Source organism: Leopardus geoffroyi, chromosome B1, assembly GCF_018350155.1.
Source record: "Leopardus geoffroyi isolate Oge1 chromosome B1, O.geoffroyi_Oge1_pat1.0, whole genome shotgun sequence".
Taxonomy (NCBI): Eukaryota; Metazoa; Chordata; class Mammalia; order Carnivora; family Felidae; genus Leopardus; species Leopardus geoffroyi.
This window is the reverse complement of record NC_059327.1, coordinates 119167688-119188355: the sequence shown is the minus strand read 5'-3', so window position 1 is coordinate 119188355 and position 20668 is coordinate 119167688. Positions and strand designations below refer to the sequence as shown.

Genomic DNA, 20668 nt, shown 5'->3' with positions numbered 1-20668 from the left:
TAAGATCTTTCTTTTTCTTTGGTTTTCTGCAATTTCAGTGTGATCTGTTCAGTACTTATGTTAATTTCCATATGGCTTCCTTTTAGTTTGCTTAGGATTTATGTTTTCCATCCATTCTGGAACATTCTGTCTTTATTTGTTTAAATATTTCCTCTTCCCTATTCTTTTCCCTGTATTTTTCTGGAACTATGATTAAAACATTGAACAGTCACAGTCTCTTCTCCATTTGGGTAAGCCCAGTTTTCATATCGTCCATTTTTTTTCTGTGTGTACTGCATTGTAATCTCTTCAGACCTATTTACTAGATTACCAATTTTCTTTTCACTTAATCTGCTGCCTAATCTACTGAGTTTGAAATTTCAATTACTTTATTATATCTTTCATTTCTAGACGTTGGTGCTTATTGAAATGTGTTCATTTTTGTAAATAGTTTCTTGTTTTATACTTATATTTGTTACCTCCTCTTTAATTTCTTCATAGTTATTGAAAATATTTTATATTTTATTTTCTGATAATGCAAATTTTTGAAATGTGTTTCCTTGTGCATGTTGTGACTTTTGTTTTTGTTTTGTTGCTTTTGTTTTTGGCAACAGTGAGCTCTTCCCTGAAACTTAATCTTTGGGAATTGCTGAAGTTGAATGTCAGTTTTCCCAGATAGGATATGAATTTGCCCTTACCATGTGCTTACAATCTTAACAATCCGGGACTACTTTTAGATATATTTTCAGCTTGACGTTTTTTTCTGTGACTTTGGAACACAGATCAGCTTGAAGTTACACATATTTAGTGGAGACTCTTTTCTTGCCCAGACAGCACTACAGTTCAGACAGTCAAGTTTAGCTGCGGGTCCTCTCTGCAGGGCAGGTTTACCTCAAATTCATCATTACATTGGGTTCCAGCTTTGTGTGGGTGAGAAGGAATGATTTCTCCTTTTTCTCCCAACCTGGGCAGGACTACGCATAGCCTCTTATACTCTCATGGTTCTCAAAATGAATCTCAAGTTCACTGGTGTTTTGCAGAAGCCCCAGAGCGAAAGCCAGCTTGAGTGCTTATTTATCTCTCCTATTCATACTGTTTTTAGTGTCTGATGATTTCCTGTTTTCTTGACAGATAAAAGGTATATTTAAAGAGACTTAAGGGGCGCCTGGGTGGCGCAGTCGGTTAAGCGTCCGACTTCAGCCAGGTCACGATCTCGTGGTCCGGGAGTTCGAGCCCCGCGTCGGGCTCTGGGCTGACGGCTCAGAGCCTGGAGCCTGTTTCCGATTCTGTGTCTCCCTCTCTCTCTGCCCCTCCCCCGTTCATGCTCTGTCTCTCTCTGTCCCAAAAATAAATAAACGTTGAAAAAAAAAATTAAAAAAAAAATAAAGAGACTTAAAATATTGTTTTCAGATGTTTTCATTGACATAAGTGAGAGGGCTGTTCATTGAATGTCATCCACCCCATTGCTAGAGATCAAATCCAATGTCCCATTTTTTAACCCTCACAGAATTATTACAGATTTTGTAGGCTGTGATGCTATGAAATAACTAAAGCGCCTTCTGTATCTTCCAGTTGGGTAGAGAGCTGAAATTTCTATATAGTATGGGAAGTAATGGGAAAGTAGGAATTTTAAACTACTAAATTTTACTTTATCATAGCACAAAATCAGTTTTGTACAAAATTCAGAAAGGTAGAATTAAGTTTTCCACTTCAAGACCACTTTTCTTTTAAACCTCTAACATTCCTTTCCTTTTTCATATTCAAAATGCAGTTCTAAATAAATAGTAAGTGTATATTTACAGGGTTTCTCTAAATCACATTTAATTCAGTTAGTAATTTACTTCTCATTTATGATTTTGGAAAATCAGATTTACTTAAGAAAAATATGTAAATATACTGAAGTGATACAGGAAGGAGTATAGGAAAAAAAAAAAAAAAAAAAAAAAGAAGAACAGTCTTGTAAGCCTAAGCAACAGAAGCACAGGAAAACAAGTGAAGAGGTGTTTATATATTATGAGTTCCCATTTCTCAGGCACCTTTATGGACAATGATCACAGAATTTTTAAAAAATGACTCTCTGGGATACCTGGGTGGCTTAGTCGGTTGTGCAACCAACTCTTGATTTTGGCTCAGGTCATTATCCCAGGGTCATAGGATCAAGCCCTGTGTCTGCCTCTGCACTGAGCACGGAACCTGCTTAAGATTCTCTCTCTTCTGGGGCACCTGGGTGGCTCAGTCAGTTAAGCGTCCAACTTCGGCTCCGGTCATGATCTCACAGTCCCTGAGTTGGAGCCCCGCGTTGGGCTCTGTGCTGATAGCTCGGAGCCTGGAGCCTGCTTCAGATTCTGTGTCTCCCTCTGTCTCTGACCCTCCCCCCATTCATGCTCTGTCTCTGTCTCAAAAATAAATAAACGTTAAAAAAAATTATTTAAAAAAATTTTTTTTCAACGTTTATTTATTTTTGGGACAGAGAGAGACAGAGCATGAACGGGGGAGGGGCAGAGAGAGAGGGAGACACAGAATCGGAAACAGGCTCCAGGCTCTGAGCCATCAGCCCCGAGCCTGACGCGGGGCTCGAACTCACGGACCGCGAGATCGTGACCTGGCTGAAGTCGGACGCTTAACCGACTGCGCCACCCAGGCGCCCCTAAAAAAAATTATTTTTAAAAAGATTCTCTCTCTTCCTCTCCCAGTGCCTGTCCCCCACCCCCTTTCTCTCTAAAAATAAAAAAAAAATTAAAAAATGAGTCTCCAAATCACATCATTCATTTACACCCTTTCCCTAATGCAATCACTATCTGTTTTACTGTAAATGTTTTAACTAGAAATGTGCCATGATTTGAATGGTGAAATTTCAAAAAAATAATAAATAGGACAGAAAAGGTATTAAATTATATGTTGTCTTATCAACTGGTATATATTTTGGAACCTGTTTTTCTCTACATTTTTTAAATAAAGTTTGAGATTTTTTTCTCATGCTAGTTTACAGACTTACCTAATTTTATTAAAAACATATGTAGAGCCTAGAGTATAAGTGGGCTTCAACTGTCCCAGTTGAGAATGGTAAAAATGTTTTTCAGAGCTCACAAATGAAGTATAACAATAACTGAGTCTGATTTTTTAGTAAACACAACTTTTAGATCAAATGTATTATATTCTTCAACATATTTACTTTGGGAAGATATATATTTACTCTAGTGGTGCTGTCGCTCCTCAATATCATTTTGAAATTGTCTTCAAATTCTCATTTATAGGGTGCCTGGGTGGCTCAGTCAGTTAAGTGTTCAACTCTCCGTTTTGGCCCAAGGTCATGATCTCATGGTTTCATGAGTTCGAGCCCTGTATCGGGCTCTGTGCTGGCAATGTAGTGCCTGCTTGGGATTCTCTCTCTCCCTCTCTCTCTACCCTTCCCCCACTCGCACTGTCTCTGTCTCTCTCAAAATAAATAAATAAACTTAAAAAATTAACAAAAAGTCAGCATTTATAGACAATTTTCAAAGCTCTTCTTTTTCCTACTACATTTCCTCCAATGTACAAAATACATACACTTCTCTCTCTCTCTCTCTCTCTCTCACACACACACACACACACACACACACACACACACAATTTCCTTTCTGAACAAAAAAACAGGATTACTGAATCTGAATATCCATCTATTCTTCAAATTGATATCATAATAATGTTTGGCTCCCTCCAAAAACCAAATCCATTCCTCAAAGACAGTATGTGAAATAGTGCTGAGATAAACTCCCAAAGAAAAGTCCTCCAGGGGTGCCCAGGTGGCTCAGTTGGTTAAGTGTCCAACTTCAGTTCAGGTCATGATCTCATGGTTTGTTGATCTCATGGTTTGTGAGTTCGAGCTCCACAGTGGTCTCTCTGCTGTCAGCACAGAGCCTGCTTCAGATCCTCTATCTCCCTCTCTCTGCCCCTCCACTGCTCATGTGCGCTTTCTCTCTCAAAAATAAATAAAACATTAAAAAAAAGAAAAATGTCCCAAATATTTTAGGTAATAGTAGTTGTACTGGAGTAAGTTGGATTGGAAACCAAGATTCTTACAAAATGATGGATTCATTTGGAAGCATAAATTAAGCTGTTTGTTCAAACATTAGTTGCATTACTTAATAGTGATTAAACCCAACACTTATGTAGTGCTTTTCTGTTTACAGGTGATTTCTCATTTTTCTCACTGGAGGCCTAATGTAATCCTGTGAAATTACTCACAGACAGAAAAGGAAAATGTCTTTGATCTCTGCTCTTTTCCTGATAGCTGGAATGGTAGTAGCAATAGCACTCTAGTTTTTATGTATACAGAAGTAAACTTCTTTTTGTTCTTTAAACCATATTATTTTGGAATCTCTCATTAAAACAATTTCATCTTTTACCGTCTCTTTCTGAATTATTTTTTACCATTTACATACCATTTGTTATCCCTCTAGCTAGCAAGCCATGTGGAGGGCAAGCAAATGTTTGTCCTAGTCTTCGCAAATTATTTGATTCAGTTGGTATTTCTTGTAGCTTTTTTTCACTGCTATTCAGGAGGTTACTTCCTTCTGTTGGTTCTTTTGCATCTATTCCTTTAGAGTTCATAACTGCTTCCTCCTGTGTTTAAAACAATTTAATAATACTTAAAATGGTTATATCTGCTGTACATTTTTATAGCTATCGAGTCATCAAATCACAAATCAAATTTTTACTGCTAGAATCAAGGCTAACACTTTATAGTGGAAATGCAGAGCTATACTAATAGCTAATCAGTGAATGCTTGGAACAAGAATTATGTTAGAGGAATATTTACCATTGAGTCACTATTTGTAGCATTATAAATCCTTGGGGTACACATAATATTTCATTTTGTTTTACAATACTGGGTTTAAAAATTAGCCTACTTAAGATATTTTTCAAGGCAATAGTTGGTTAATATATTAAAGTGGTTCAGAAAAAATAACTATTTGTGGTAAAAATGAATTCAAATTCATTCATCTACTTGAATTTAAGCAGTAAAAAGGGAGGGAAGTAATCACAACCATTCTAGGGGTGAGGCTGGGAACACAAAGCATTTCACAGGCTCTCTATTTTTCCAGCCTCACGTAGGGCCAGATGCTAATGAATCTGGGAAAACTGGTAGTCACACCTACTGTACAAATTTGGGGATTAAAAATGGGAAGAACTGTTAATTGAGTGATAGAGCATGAAGAGAACACAACTGTATCAGAGATTTGGAAATATATAGTCCCTCTTTTAAGGAAATGGTTGGAATGCTCTATATTTGATCGTAGGTTTACCTGTGTTTCTTGATATGTAGAGGCTGTGTGGTCCATTCCTGTGGATGGTGTCAAATCTTCATGTTCAATTGCTTTATCTTCATCTCCCATGATTTATAATTAAAAATAAGATGACACAAGGGAGAGGAACGGGAACTGTTTCGAAGGAGAAATAGTACAGATATGTAGCATCAACTTGAGATTTATATGAATGAATTAAGCAGCAATTTGAACAATTTAAATGAATGAATTGTACTTATTTTTTCCCTTGGAACTCTGAATGTCTAAAATATTTTAAATTAGACTATTCTTAACTTTCAATTGCTAACCTTTTCTTTGATTACAATATGTTATACTAATTCTTATTTACTTTCTACCTCTCCTGAAAAAGCCCTTGTTTATCATATTTTTATATGATGTCTTTCCCACCCTGTTTTCTGAGTTATATTTCAAATATTCCAAGCAATACTACTGTTAAATCGTTCTCTCTAATGGTCTGGCTTGATGAAACAGGAAATCTCCAGGCAATTTTTCTCTTCCTTCCTTCCTTCCTTCCTTCCTTCCTTCCTTCCTTCCTTCCTTCCTTCCTTAATATAATTTATTGTCAAATTGGCTTCCATACAACACCCAGTGCTCATCCCAACAAGTGCCCTCCTCAATGCCCACCACCCACTTTCCCCTCTCTTCCACCCCTATCAACCCTCAGTTTGTTCTCGGTATTTAAGAGTCTCTTATGGCTTGCCTCCCTCCCTCTCTGTAACTTTTTCCCCTTCCCCTTCCCCAAGGTCTTCTGTTAAGTTTCTCAAGATCCACACATGAGTGAAAACATATGGTATCTGTCGGTCTCTGACTGACCTATTTCACTTAGCATAATACCCTCCATTTCCATCCACTTTGCTGCAAATGGCCAGATTTCATCCTTTCTCATTGCCAAGTAGTATTCCATTATGTATATAAACTACAATTTCTTTATCCATTCATCAGTTGATGGACATTTAGCCTCTTTCCATAATTTGGCTATTGTTGAAAGTGCTGCTATAAACATTGGGGTACAAGTGCCCCTATGCATCAGTACTCCTGTATCCCTTGGGTAAATTCTTAGCAGAGCTATTGCTGGGTCATAGGGTAGTTCTATTTTTAATTTTTTGAGGAACCTCCACACTGTTTTCCAGAGCAGCTGCACCAGTTTGCATTCCCACCAACAGTGCAAGAGGGTTCCCGTTTCTCCACATCCTTGCCAGCATCTATAGTCTCCTGATTTGTTCATTTTAGCCACTCTGACTGGTCTGAGGTGGTATCTCAGTGTGATTTTGATCTGTATTTCCCTGATGAGGAGCGACGCTGAGCATCTTTTCATGTGCCTGTTGGCCATCTGGATGTCTTCTTTAGAGAAGTGTCTATTCATATCTTCTGCCCATTTCTTCACCGGATTATTTCTTTTTTGGGTGTGGAGTTTGGTGAGCTCTTATAGGTTTTGGATACCAGTCCTTTGTCCGATATGTCATTTGCAAATATCTTTTCCCATTCTGTCGGTTGCCTTTTAGTTTTGTTGATTGTTTCCTTTGCAGTGCAGAAGGTTTTTATCTTGATGAGGTCCCAATAGTTCATTTTTGCTTTTAATTCCCTTGCCTTTGGAGATGTGTCGAGGAGGAAATTGCTGTGGCTGAGGTCAAAGAGGTTGTTGCCTGTTTTTTTCTCTAGTGTTTTGATGGTTTCCTGTCTCACATTTAGGTCTTTCATCCATTTTGAGTTTATTTCTGTGTATGGTGTAAGAAAGTGGTCTAGTTTCATTCTTCTGAATGTTGCTGTCCAGTTCTCCCAGCACCATTTGCTAAAGAGACTTTTTTCCATTGGATATTCTTTCCTGCTTTGTCAAAGATGAGTTGGCCATACATTTGTGGGTCCAATTCTGGGTTCTCTATTCTATTCCATTTGTCCATGTGTCTGTTTTTGTGCCAATACCATGCTGTCTTGATGATTACAGCTTTGTAGTAGAGGCTAAAGTCTGGGATTGTGATGCCCCCCACTTTGGTTTTCTTCTTCAATATTACTTTGGCTATTCGGGGTCTTTTATGGTTTCATACAAATTTTAGGATTGTTTGTACTAGCTCTGAGAAGAATGCTGGTGCAATTTTGATTGGGATTGCATTGAATGTGTAGATTGCTTTGGGTAGTATTGACATTTTAACAATATTTATTCTTCCAATCCATTGCTTCTTGGCCTTTTGGCTAAGATCAAGTGTATTCTTCCAATCCATGAGCATGGAATGTTTTTCCATTTCTTTGTGTCTTCTTCAATTTCCTTCATAAGCGCTAGGCAATTTTTCAATGTTGAAATGAGTCACCAAAGAAACATCTATGGATTCCATCATTTTCAGAGAAATTAGAATCACTAATTCTTGTCTGGTTCATATTTCTAAATTAAAGTTAAAATAATAACATTGGTTGAGTAGCCACAATGTCTTAGACAACTGAGACATGTTGGTAGTCACTGTAGGTAATTCAAAGATTACAAAAACATATTTTTTGTTCTCTATAGGCTGACGATATACCAGGAAAAATAAACTTACATGAAGTAACTAAAAAACCTGTAGGACAGACCTATAGCTTGACTCTGTAAACTACTTCAATCTCCTCTCTCTTGGCTTCTCATGCTATATAGGCTGAACAACCAAATACTCCAATTCCTGGCCACTTCTGTAGCTATAGATAGCCATGTGTCACAGTTCTGTGTAATGAGATATAAGTGAGAGTCCCTAGGGAGAACTTTCATTCCCAGACTATAAGGCAAGGCTTTTTGAAGATCATACTTTTATTCTTTGTCCTCTAACATTTCTCCTTCTTCTTCCTAGAATGTAGATACACTACCTGGAGGGCCAGTGACCATCTCTCAACCATGAGAAGAAAAAGCCCTATACTAAGGAGAGTAGAAAATTAAGATAGGAGGAGCTGGTTCCTTGACGATACCCTTTAATTGCTCCATCAGTCTTGGATGCCAAGCTTCAAGTTAATTGTTGAAGCTACTGTTAGTCAAGTGTTATTTTTACTAGTAATCAAACTTACTTCTAATGCAACAAGTATAATGATATATAATAGAAGCACGAACTACAAACCCTGGTATAAGCAAAGGGAAAATTATGTGAGAGAAGGGAAAATCTAAATCAATACATTTGAGTGTCTAATATGTGCCATACACTATGCTAGGCTATAAAGATAAGGATTAATTAGACAAAACCCCTGCCTCAAGGAATAATTTTCTGTTTAAAAAAGTGCCAAGAGGGGCACCTGGGTGGCTCAGTTGGTTGAGCATCCAACTTCGGCTCAGGTCATGATCTTGCGGTTCATGGGTTCAAGCCCCACATCGGGCTCTGTGCTGATGGCTCAGAGCCTGAAGCCTGCTTCCGATTCTGTGTCTCCCTCTCTCTCTGCCTCTCCCCCATTCGTGTTCTGTCTCTCTCTGACTTTCAAAAATGAATAAATGTTAAAAAAAAGTGTCAAGATGTTTGCATTTAATATTCCCAAGAAAATTATATCCTTTCTACCACTACCACCCTCACCATCACCATCATCACCATTTTTCTTCCTTACAAAATACAATGTTGGCCAGGGTGGTATCTCAAAAAACCTTCAGTTTGGATTTTATATTACATATAATAAGTTCATGTACATATAATAATATATATGTGTGTATATATGTAGATATAATTTTTTAAGTTTATAAATTTATTCCAAAATTTAGACTCATAATGAGAAAGAATGGCATTTGATAGGAAAAATGTTGGGCTCAGAGAACCCTTGTCTTGAAGGTATGGAGGCATGGAATCCAGTGGGATGTCAGGGGAAACTTTGTTGGAGCATGAGGTGTAAGGCTGAAAGCAATGGCAAATGAAGTGGGAGAGCTAGGATATCATTTCCCAAACCATGGCACTTGCCCTTTACCCTATGTAGAGAATAACCCCCTCATATAGTAAATGATGATCTGCTGGGTCTGGAGTTAGACAAAGCTGGGTCTGTAGTCTAGTTCTATTATATACCAAATTTCTTAGCCTCTTTGTAACTAATTCCTTATTTATAAAACGGAGCTAAGAGTGGTTCCAACCATGCACCTGGTAAACATTCAATAGTGTTGGTTATGAGCCACTCCTGTTCCTTCTCCCTACTTAACATAAATCTCTAAGATTCTTTTTGCCTTCCTTATTAAACAAGACAAGGTCCCCCCAGCCCCATGTTGAAGAATTTACTACTTAATCCCACTGATTTTCTTTGATAATGCCCTTTACCTCTTTCTTTCAAGGCCAACTTCTTGATAAGGTGGATGGAACACTCACCATTGTCAGTTCTTCACTTGCTCATTAGTAGAATCATATAGGAACTCTTGAGCAGTGTTACTAGAATCATCTCCTTTATCAAATTTCTAAAATCAGCCAATTCTGACATTTATGAAGAATATTTTTAAATAACCAACAAGTATAAATGACTATTTCTAATAGCAACCATGTACATGGCACTTACTGTTCATAGTCATTGAGTCTTGAAATTACAATAGTATATCCCCTACCAATAAGTTGGTTTCAGCAAAGAAATCAGAACATACACAAAAATTACCTTTTAAAGGGGATAAGATATATCATGAAGTCCATTAAAAAGTGGGAAGTTTATACTTCTTATAGAGAAGCTCTCAAGTCCTCACTCAGAGCCCACTAACTTTTAAAACATTTCAAATGACTTGATATATATCAAGTCACACACAAACACACACACACACACACACACTGGAGTATTACTTAGCAATCAAAAAGAATGAAATTTTGCCATTTGCAACTACATGGATGGAACTAAAGGGTATTATGTTAAGTGAAATTAGTCAGAGAAAGATAAATATCATATGACTTCACTCATATGAGGACTTTAAGATACAAAACAGATGAACATAAGGGAAGGGAAGCAAAAATAATATAAAAACAGGGAGGGGGACAAAACATAAGAGACTGTTAAATATGGAGAACAAACAGAGGGTTACTGGAGGGGATTGTGGGAGGGGGGATGGGCTAAATGGGTAAGGGGCATTAAGGAATCTACTCCTGAAATCATTGTTGTACTATATGCTAACTTGAATGTAAATTTAAAAAAATAAATTAAATAAAAAAACCAAAAATAAAAACATTTCAAATGACTCTCCTCATCTGGTTTCCAAACCCTCGGAAGAAAAGATGTTAAAAGTTACATGTAGGAAGAAATTGTGATAGAGGCAAACTGAAAGCACCATATGTGACAGCTGACAGGAAGGAGATGGAAAGATAGGAATTTAAGGCTATAAAATGTGGGGATATCTATCTTTTCCATATTTGTAGTTTTGGCCTCCCAAACATCTCCCCCCCAACAAGCTTTTTGATAACAGCATACTAATTTTCTTTTGTGGAATCCACATCTCCTCTATTCTCCATCCATGTGGTTCATATGAGACTCATGTCCTCCTCACGTTCCTTATCTCCATGCTCTACCAATGCTCTGGAGATGAGGACAAGCCTGGCCAATGAGAGAACTTCTTCCCCAGTCATACTGATTGTTTTAGGCATGAGCATGTGATCCATACCTGGCCAGTGAAAGTCAACTTTAAGGTGTTCACTGGAACCATTGAGAAAGAGCTTTCTTTCTGTTGGGGTTGCTAAGCCCAGACTCACTATTGACAACCCTTGTGACATACAGAAAAGCCTTCCAAAGAATGAAGTGACCACAGAGCAAAGCAGATCCTTAATATGGAAGGAGAAAAAAGAAAAGTCCCAAATTAATAACCACATTGTTGATTTAACAGGAAGCAGCTCCTTGTCAGTTATAAGTAAGCTAATAAAGTCCTTACTAGTTAGAGTTGAGTTTCTGTCATTTGCCACCAAATGAATCCTCAGTAAGAACCTTCATACCTGAATTGGCCCTGAAGGATCTCTTGTATAATAACAAATGTTTGGAAGGTGATTTTACATCTTCAAGAAAATGAAAAGAAAAAAAAAAACTGATGTGCTAATACTTTTGGTTTTAAGAGGCATTAAAGTACATAGCATGGTTTAGCAATGTAAAAAGAATGTTAAAGAAAATGTGGCATTCAATAAAATAGATGTCAGTTATCCAGAAAGTTAAGTGAAATGCTTTGTTTTCAACAATGCTATCTATCTATCTATCTATCTATCTATCTATCTATCTATCTATCTATCTATTGGAAAAGACAGAATCCCAAGCAGGCTTCATGCCCATCATGAGATCATGACATGAGCCAAAATCAGGACTAGGATGCTTAACTGACTGAGCCGCCAAGATGCTACTTAATAATGCTATTTAAGTAATAAATGCTATTTAAGTGAGACGAATAATATTTTACTGTGTTCATAAAAGTCTTTTAAAATATTTTGTCCCAGTAAAACTTCATGAAGGCTGTTAAGCTGAGATACTGGGTGTCTGGAATGGAGAAATTAAAAAGTGGGGAAATATGGAGAAACTAGTTGATTTCCTAGTAATTAAGAATTATAGTTTAATGGAATAATAAAAGTTGGAAAGGTTTTAGAAATTACTTGGTCCAATTTCTTTAATATTCACATAAGAAAACTAAAGCCTAGAGAAGCTAAATGACTGTTTTCAACTAACATAGCCAATATCAGGCAAGCCTCATAGTAAAACTGTATAAATATTTGTGAAATGAGAGAATTCTTTAATCTATATCTTTGATTTCAGGTTATTTCTACTAAATCACTGCATTATATTTTTATATATTTTTGCTGTAATATTTTATTTAAAATCCCACTCACATATAGTCATAATTAACTATAAGTTTGAAAACACATTCCATAATAAGTTTGGAAAATATTTTTATTTTCTATCTTGTATCACCTTCAGCTTTATTCTTTCTCATTGTTATGACTGTGATAGAGTTTATTATAAACAAAATATTTTATTAGTCCATTTAGGTTGCACAACATTGGTGACAAAATAAATGAAACAAGAACTTTATTCTGTTCTCATGACAAATATTGCTTATATATTTTGAAATTATTAGTTAATTGGCTAAGCAACAACTTGCCATTTAAATATGCCCTAAGATTCTAGGGATTAAGGAGCTCTCTTTTTAAAAAATCCAGTTAGTCTACTGTCGTACCACCCTGAACACTCTCGATCTTATCTGATAAAAAATCCAGTTAGACTAAGATGCTTTGAGAGATTTTTGTATATAAAAATATGACACTAAGAAATAGGAAGGCAAAGCACATTTTAGATAAATACTAAAAGTGCCTATATACAGAAGCAACAGTTTTTTTTCTGCTTCTCAATCAAGACGTTGTATTATTCTGATTGATACACAACAATAAACTACATTAAGCAAATTTATCTCACATCAAATGGTGGAATTTTACAGATTTCATAATTCAATCATGTTAATTTAATCAAAGTTCTGTGACTCAAATATAGATTTCAACAGAAGAATGTGGTTTGACCTAAGCCAAAGGATGTGGCTGTTACGACTGTTGTGATTACCCACTTGCTAGAAGGTTAGTAGATCAAGTTCTAAAAACATATTCAAAAGTTGTTGGTCACTCATGCCTCTCTTTAGCATTCCCAGTATACAGAATTTCCTGCAGGACTGATCCACATGCTTAGAAACCATTTTGGCTTAATTTGAGCTTTATGTTGCAATACTAGGAACATATGCCACCAAAATCATAGAGCTGTGGACTTGAAAAGAACAGTCTCCTAAGTCTTTCCTCCAAATTTGAGAGAAAATTGCAGATGAAGAATCACGGATAAAGAATATGAACATTATGTATGAGCATTTGCAGGTAAATAAATAGGAAAAAAAAGTCTGTAAATTGTAGTTGCCTTTGGGGAGGGAAATGGAATCAGGGTGGTTGGAATATCATTTTTATTCTCTGTATTTTTGCATTGTGAGGATTTTTACAATAAGATTTTCTTATGCAATTCAAAATACATTTAAACAACGTTATGTAATTCTTAAAGCTTTAGAGAAAAGAAAATGATACAGCTTTCCTCAGTAATAATATTTTTCAGAGATAAAATCTGGTAATTTCCCTTTAGATAACTTAATCCCATTGCTACAATTTAAGTTAATTTTTTTGGTTTGGGGGTTTTCAGAGACGATGGGGAACTGCCTAGCATCTTCTACAGCAGTTTTCAAATATTTTTTAGGTCAAAAAAGAATCTTTCATCAAATAAAACCCTACCCTGAAATCCAACAAATGGGACAAATAAAGGGGACTGCAGGAGCCGTGTCCACTAACCCCTACTTTTCCTGGCAAGTGAAAGACATTTTGAAAATCACTTTTGCAAATATGCTCCCATATACAGAAGGCTGTTAAATCAGCCTTCTCTTTTTCAGGTTATCTTATTAATCTAAATGTTTAAAAGTGCTTTCTGTAATATTCCAGAGGAAATAAAAGAACTCTCAATTTGTGAATGTCCATAGACCCTTGGTCAAGTAAAATATGCTTACTGCTATCAGTTAAATTACTGCTAAAGGATCATTACATAGATAAAGGCTGGTTATTCTTATTTCTGTCTGAGGTAGGGACAGACCAACACTTAATGGGGTAATCTTAATGAGAATTTACATATATGGCTGGAGTACTGTATGTGTTATTTATACATTTGAAAGAACATCTCAATGACTATCCATTAAGTACTCTATAATGATTATAACAAAAACTCCTACCTTTGGTGTTCAACCATTCATGTGTTGGAAGTGGAAGCTCAGTCTGATATGTCTATGTAGAACATATAGAAACCTTTCAGTTTCTGGATTCTGCTAATCAACTGCTGATCTAATGCTCATTCCCCAAAAGGAGACCCACCCAGCAGTGAGGAATTCAGGTCAAGTGAAGGGTGGGACTTAAAATTTCCTTGAATTAGTTAACTGAAATGACTAAGAATGTTTCCCTGAACAAAATAACCTTATCTGAAAGTGTTAGGTGTGCTGACCATATGAGACCAAGCAACCAAAGGAAAACAAGTACTGTTCTATTTGGCTAACTGATACAGTGATTTGGTTGAATCATCGTGAAGTAAAACACTATGTAATGAGATAGTGTTTATATGGGAATATAAGGAAATTACTCCTAGGTAAGAAGGGACCCAATACTTGCTTCTCTCCTTTCTAATCTCTCTCCCAAGGACAAATGCATTTAATTAAAATTTAAAATATTACCTCTAGGCCTACTAGAATCTGATTCCAAAGATTCGATCTCCTCAAGTGGGGCAACCCAACCTATTACCTAAGAGCCATTACTCAGGTATGTCAGTGTGTACCTTCCCCACCCTTAGGGATAAATCATTATTGGTCTAAATCAATCTCTGTAACACCATTCCTTCATGCCAGCTGTTGGTTTAGGGCTGGGCATGATTCACTTCTCACCAATGAAATCTGTGGGCAAGGCTGTTGGGGACCACTGGATATGATATTCCTCCCCCCTCACCCCCCAAAAAGAGGCAAGAACCCTCTCCTTTTAAAAAACATTGATTTAATTTAAAAATTTTAATTTTTTTTAACAATTTTGCAGTACCTTTATTCTTTTTTTAAATTTTTTTAATGTTTTTATTTTTTTTTTGAGAGAGGGAGACACAGCCGAGTAGCAGATGGGCAGACAGAGAGGGAGACACAGAATCTGAAGGAGGCTCCAGGCTCTGAGCTGTCAGCACAGAGCCCGATGTGGGGCTCGAACTCACGAACCATGAGATCATGACCTGAGCCGAAGTTGGATGCCCAACCGACTGAGCCACCCAGGTTATCCAAAATTTTAATTTTTAAAATTGCATCTATCTATTTATTTAGTTACTATTTATTTTTTCCTCTCTTCTTTTTGTCTTTAAACTGTGTATCTGTGTGTGTTTGTGGGGGGAGGGGATGGGGCCAAGGATGACGACTGTGTTTCTTGGAACTCTAGCAGCCATCATTTACCATGAAGAAAAAGACAAAATTAGCTCATGGAAAGCAAACTAAATCTTGATATCATTGGGCTACGGAACAAACCCTGGATCCAATTACCTCCACACACCTTGTGTAAGAACAGTAAATTTGTATTTTTGAAGACAATTTTAGCTGAATTTCCTATTACCTGCAGCCAAAAGCAGCCTAACCAATACAACAGGTGATTTTGATGCAGAGCCAGCTCAGAGAAGCTCTGATGAGCAGTAATGGGAACCTTTGGCTCATATGTGTTTCCCTAGCTTCTTGACATGGTGCAAAATCTTCATGGAGGATGAACAATCAGAATACTGCCTCTGTGTTGCTATTTATCAAAAATATTCAGAAAATGGGGCGCCTGGGTGGCGCAGTCGGTTAAGCGTCCGACTTCAGCCAGGTCACGATCTCGCGGCCCGTGAGTTCGAGCCCCGCGTCAGGCTCTGGGCTGATGGCTCAGAGCCTGGAGCCTGTTTCCGATTCTGTGTCTCCCTCTCTCTCTGCCCCTCCCCCGTTCATGCTCTGTCTCTCTCTGTCCCAAAAATAAATAAACGTTGAAAAAAAAATTAAAAAAAAAAATATTCAGAAAAGAATATTTAAGTAGCTAAAAAAAATCAGTGCCAAGGTTTTTAGTGCCATTCTTTTAGTCAATAGAGATTACAGAGATTGTAAGGTTATATATTTTTCCTTCCCTATCCCTGAAGTTTGGTTGTAATATTTGAATAGTGAATAATAACAAGTTGGGCTTATAAACATTTGATGGTTTTCTAAATGTCTATTCATGAAGCAATTATGACCACAACAAAACAGCACTACTATTACCGCCTGAGGTTTCATTTTTTGCTTTTTCTATCTGGTAAAATTCTACTAGTCATTCAAGATCTAACTCAAATGTCACTTTCTCAATTAGTATTTTTTAACTTCATGTAGACTAACTCTGTACCTCTTTTTTCTCTCTGTGGACTCATTCATTCATTTATTTAACAAACATTTATTAAACTCTTGCCAGATTTTAGCTCTTGTTCCAGGGATTCAAGAATGAACAGTCTGAGGGATGAAAGATACAGCATAGAGAATACAGTCAATGGGATTATAATAATGTTGTACAGTGACAGATATAGCCACACTTGTGAGCATAGCATGACATAGAGACTTGTTGAATCACCATGTTGTACGCCTGAGACTAACACAACATTGTGTGTAAACTATACTTCAATTAAAAAAGCACACAAAAAAGTGAACAGTCTGACATAGTTCCCACACTCAAAGGCTATAACGTAGTCAGAGAATGATAGCTCATTCCTTAAACAACCATAGTAAAGGGTGATAAGTTTCGATATTAGGCACATGAGATAACAACTCTATCCCTTTACAGTTGGTGAAGTTCATCAGACTTTTACTGATTTTCTGCGGTGTGTAAAGCACAAGAGATACAAAGATTACTGAGATGCAGTCTGTTCTTGAGGGACGGAAGGAGACTGATACATGTTCATCAAACCAGTTTCCTGTGCGGTCTGGGCACACAGATAGTAGACATTTCCCAGTCTCCCTTACATGTTAGTGTGGCAAGTCACTGAGGTGTGGCCAATGGGATGTGGGCATAAGTAATGTCTGCCACTTCCATTTTTTACCTATAAGAAACTTTCATGCAATCTACAACATACCTCCCTCTACAACATACCCTGTCTAATGTCTGAAAACTAAGAACTTTTAAGGTTTTAGGGGATGACAAAGCCATAATATAAAGACTTCGGGTTCCTCACTGAGTAGAATGACACCCACTGAACACCTGATTGGACTTTACCTGAGTAGAAATAAGCCTCTACTATGTTAAGGTACTGAGATTTTGGAGTTTACCTGTTATAACAGCTAGTTATGGCAACTGCTGAGGGCAGAGCCCAAATGAAAGCATTCACATCATTGCAAGCCCCTGAATCTAATCTCTTGGTTTCATTTCCCTTCTAAAGAAATGGAAGAGATTAGGGGACCCTGGGTGGCTCAGTCCATTGAGTGTTCAACTCTTGATTTTGGCTCAGGTCATGATCCCAGGGTTGTGGGATCAAGATTCTCTCTCCCTCTGCCCCTCTCCCCTGCTCATGCACGTGCTTTCTCTCACTCTCTCTCTCAAAAAAAAAAAAAAAAAAAAGAAATGGAAGGGATTAGGTTTATGTGACTCATAGAGGCCACATAGCAAACATATTCATCAGTCAGTGCAGAACACTGAAACCACTTCAGGTATTTTAAGCAGGAAGAGGTTTTACACAGGGAATTAAGTGAATTGTTTAAAGGCTAGAGATTGTTGAAAGGGTTAGAAGAGTAGGTTCTAGACTGGGCCTCCGGGAATGACTTCTAGAACAGTAGTAGATGAACTGTTGAGGAATGTACTATTTTTGCTACAATCAGAAGGCCCCACAAGGACTACAGAGTTCAAGGACACCATTGTAGCTATGAGTCCAAGAAGCTGGGATCTGGAAGCTGCCTGGGCAGGGAACACAGACTATGTTCACCACTTCCGTCAATTGCTTCTTGATGGCCACAGAGCTGGTGATTCAATATGATGATGCTGAGTCTGGCTGTCACCACTGTTGTAAGTCCCTCCTCACACCCACAGTTCTGGAGACAAGGACTGGCAAATCCTGGACCTTCCTTGCCAAGAGAAAACAGCAAAAAGTAGCAAGGAGATGGCTTCTGTCTCACCTCTGCCTTCAAAAGCTCAGACAAGTTCATCTACTTGCCGACACTAATGTTACATCTAGAACTTTGGCTGGATTGGAGTCTAAGGAAGTGTTTTTAGCTCTCCAGTGTCTCCTATACAATAAGGCATGCTGGAAGCAGGTAGGGATCCATATGAGTGCCAACCTTCTATATCCAGCACAGCAACTTTTGGAGTAGACTCCAAGACAGACCTGTATCACTGAGTTCTTCCCATTTTTTTCAGAAATCCTTTAAAAAAAGGGCAAGGGGCATCTGGGTGGCTCAGTCAGGTTAAGCATCTGACTTCGGTTCAGGTCATGATCTCACGGTACATGAGTTCGAGCCCCGCGTCGGGCTCTGTGCTGACAGCTCAGAGCTTGGAGCCTGCTTCAGCTTCTATGTCTCCCTCTCTTTCTGCCCCTCCCCTCCTCACACTCTGTCTCTCTCTCTCTCAAGAATAAACAAACATTATGGGGCGTCTGGGTGGCTCAGTTGGTTGAGCATCCGACTTCCGCTCAGGTCATGATCTCACACTCCATGAGTTTGAGCCCCGCGTCGGGCTCTGTGCTGACAGCTCAGAGCTTGGATGGATCCTGCTTCAGATTCTGTGTGTGTCTCTCTCTGCCCCTCCCCTGCTCATGCTCTGTCTCTCTCTGTCTCAAAAATAAATAAAAACATTAAAAAAAATTAAAAAAAAATAAACATTAAAATTTTAAAAAAGCAAACATCTACTCAATAGGGTTATAATTCTAAAGATCTTAATATTCTAGTAAATATAAATTTGTGAATCAGTCACTTTGCTCACGTCATTAGTACAGCATGAATCACTCTACCTAGTAACTTGTTAAGTATATTCTGATCCATTGGATTTTGAGGTATTGAATGGCAGAAACTGTAGTTAGTTCATATTTGTATTTCCTGTCCCCATGCCTGCTTGGCCCAGAGAAGACAAACAGATATTTGCTAAAGTTAAATGTTTCATTCTGAACTTAGAAACAGTAAGCCAGAATTTCATGACAGCAGTTTGTAGCAGCCACAATGTCAGGTGGAGGCCCCATTACAGAGTAGGGGAATAGGGTTTCTGTCTTTCAGTGAAAACAGAGGTGAATGTGGCTAAGGAAGGTACCCGCCTTCTCTGTCCACTGGTGTTGTCCATTTCTTGAACGGAGGCTAAAGTCAATGGTGGCTTTCTGCTATCAATTTTTTAGGGCAACAAATCACCAAAGTCTTCGGTGAGATACCAAGGATGCAACAACAAGGATGAGATAACAAGCTGCTGCCTGGTAAGTAAAAAAAGCCACAGGCAGTGTGCACTTTCAGCATGTGGTTATGTTCTCCAGCCAGTGGGATCTGATGGTTCTCAGCATCTTGGTGGTGCTAACGTAGCCCACAGTAGCCACAGCCTCTGGTGTTCGAGAACTAAAACACGAACAAGAAAAACACGCTCTGGACACTCAGTGTCCTCTGAGGGCTACTCACCTGGCGGTCTCCAGCGCAGGAAGAGTGGGAGACGGGCTAAAATATCTTCCGGGGGAGCCTGGTCCAGCCACGCGCGCGCATCGCCCCAGGCGGAGCCGGAGGCTGTGAAATACGCTTATATCTGGGCCCTGGGCGCGCCGCGGATTTCCGAGGCTCCGCCTTCTCTGCGCGCGCGGGGCGGCCCTGTGGAGGGAGGGCCGTCTGGTCCGGCGGCGCCTGAGTAATACCCTGAGCGAGGGAGCGGCCCGGCCCCAGGCGGCCGCCCCACGTGCCCTCCGCCGGGTCGAGGTCTGTCGGCGCGCGGCCTTCCCGGGCGGGGGTGCCCGGCGGACCACCCGCCCGCTTGCCGAGATGTCCCGCCTCACCGTCGTGTTTCAGTCCTGCGTTCTGGCTGGGCGGCCGGCTCCCGGTGCCGGGACGAGCGCGTCTCCCCCGGGAAACTCGCAGGAAAGGCCGCCCAGCGAGCGCGGACCCCGGCGGTGACGAGAACTCTGGAGAGGACGCGCAGCGCTGGCTTTTCTGGAGTCGGGAGTGCAGGCCCGACAGCCAATTACGAGGTTTAATGTTCCCTAAACCCACTAATACACTTCGGGTTTTAACTCCACCTTTCAGCCGTGCTTTTCGAAGTGTCTTCTCCGATGCGGTAGGAAGATAGCATTCTCCGTTTGGGTGGCCAGTTAGGCGGGATTAAAGACTTGTCCTTCCCCCTTGTATCGCGTCTTTAACAGGAGCCCTTCTTACCGCGTTGTTGTAGATTTGAACCTTCCCATCAGCAGTTTTCTTTTTCCATTAAAACTCCCTTCCATTTCTGTCTTCCTTTTCTGTATGTCTCCCGGCTCCAGGTAAGTGTGTGTATACATGCGTGCGCCCCTTTCGGGGTAATTTTCATTTCCTTCAGAAATAAAAATGGTCTTACCTAATTTTCACTTCTTGGCTCAATTTTAAGCACCGCTTTTCAAGCAAGGGGGACAATGTCAAGTTAATATCTCCACCAAATAAAAAACACTCATTCTTGTCTCTCAGCCTCCTTTATGGGCAGGACGGATGAACCTATGTTCTGTACAGTAAACTTCAGGGCATCTAAAGTGATTATTACTGTATTTTCCTAAGTCGAATTCTTCCTCTCCTAAGGACTGGGGAAGTTTCTAGTGGTATCCAGCTTCCTCTTACCACAGGAATGAAATACAGTTTTCCTTTTGTTTCAGTCATATGATCTTCATCGACACATCACCCGATTTGAATAACACGACTTCGGAGACGAACACTGAACTTTTCAGTTAGGTTTTACCTGCACTTT

The 20668-nt window shown here is 38.9% G+C and overlaps 1 protein-coding gene across 4 annotated transcripts in view; it reads right to left on the bottom strand.

Moving 5' to 3' along the window:
- SLC9B2 (solute carrier family 9 member B2) overlaps positions 1-19484 on the bottom strand; it is a 54455-nt gene extending 34971 nt beyond the window's left edge. For 3 of the 4 annotated variants that reach the window (XR_006710812.1, XM_045471464.1, XM_045471473.1), the window contains exons 1-3: positions 19372-19484; positions 5265-5399; positions 4401-4581 (exon numbers count right to left, since the gene is read on the bottom strand). Coding sequence is in view for 2 of the 4 variants with exons in the window: in XM_045471464.1 (XP_045327420.1) it covers positions 4401-4581; positions 5265-5354 (271 nt within the window). In the remaining 2 variants the exon portion in view is untranslated. The remainder of the gene's footprint in view (positions 1-4400; positions 4582-5264; positions 5400-19371) is intronic. The other variant, XM_045471480.1, reaches the window with a different exon arrangement.
- Positions 19485-20668: the final 1184 nt, after the last annotated feature.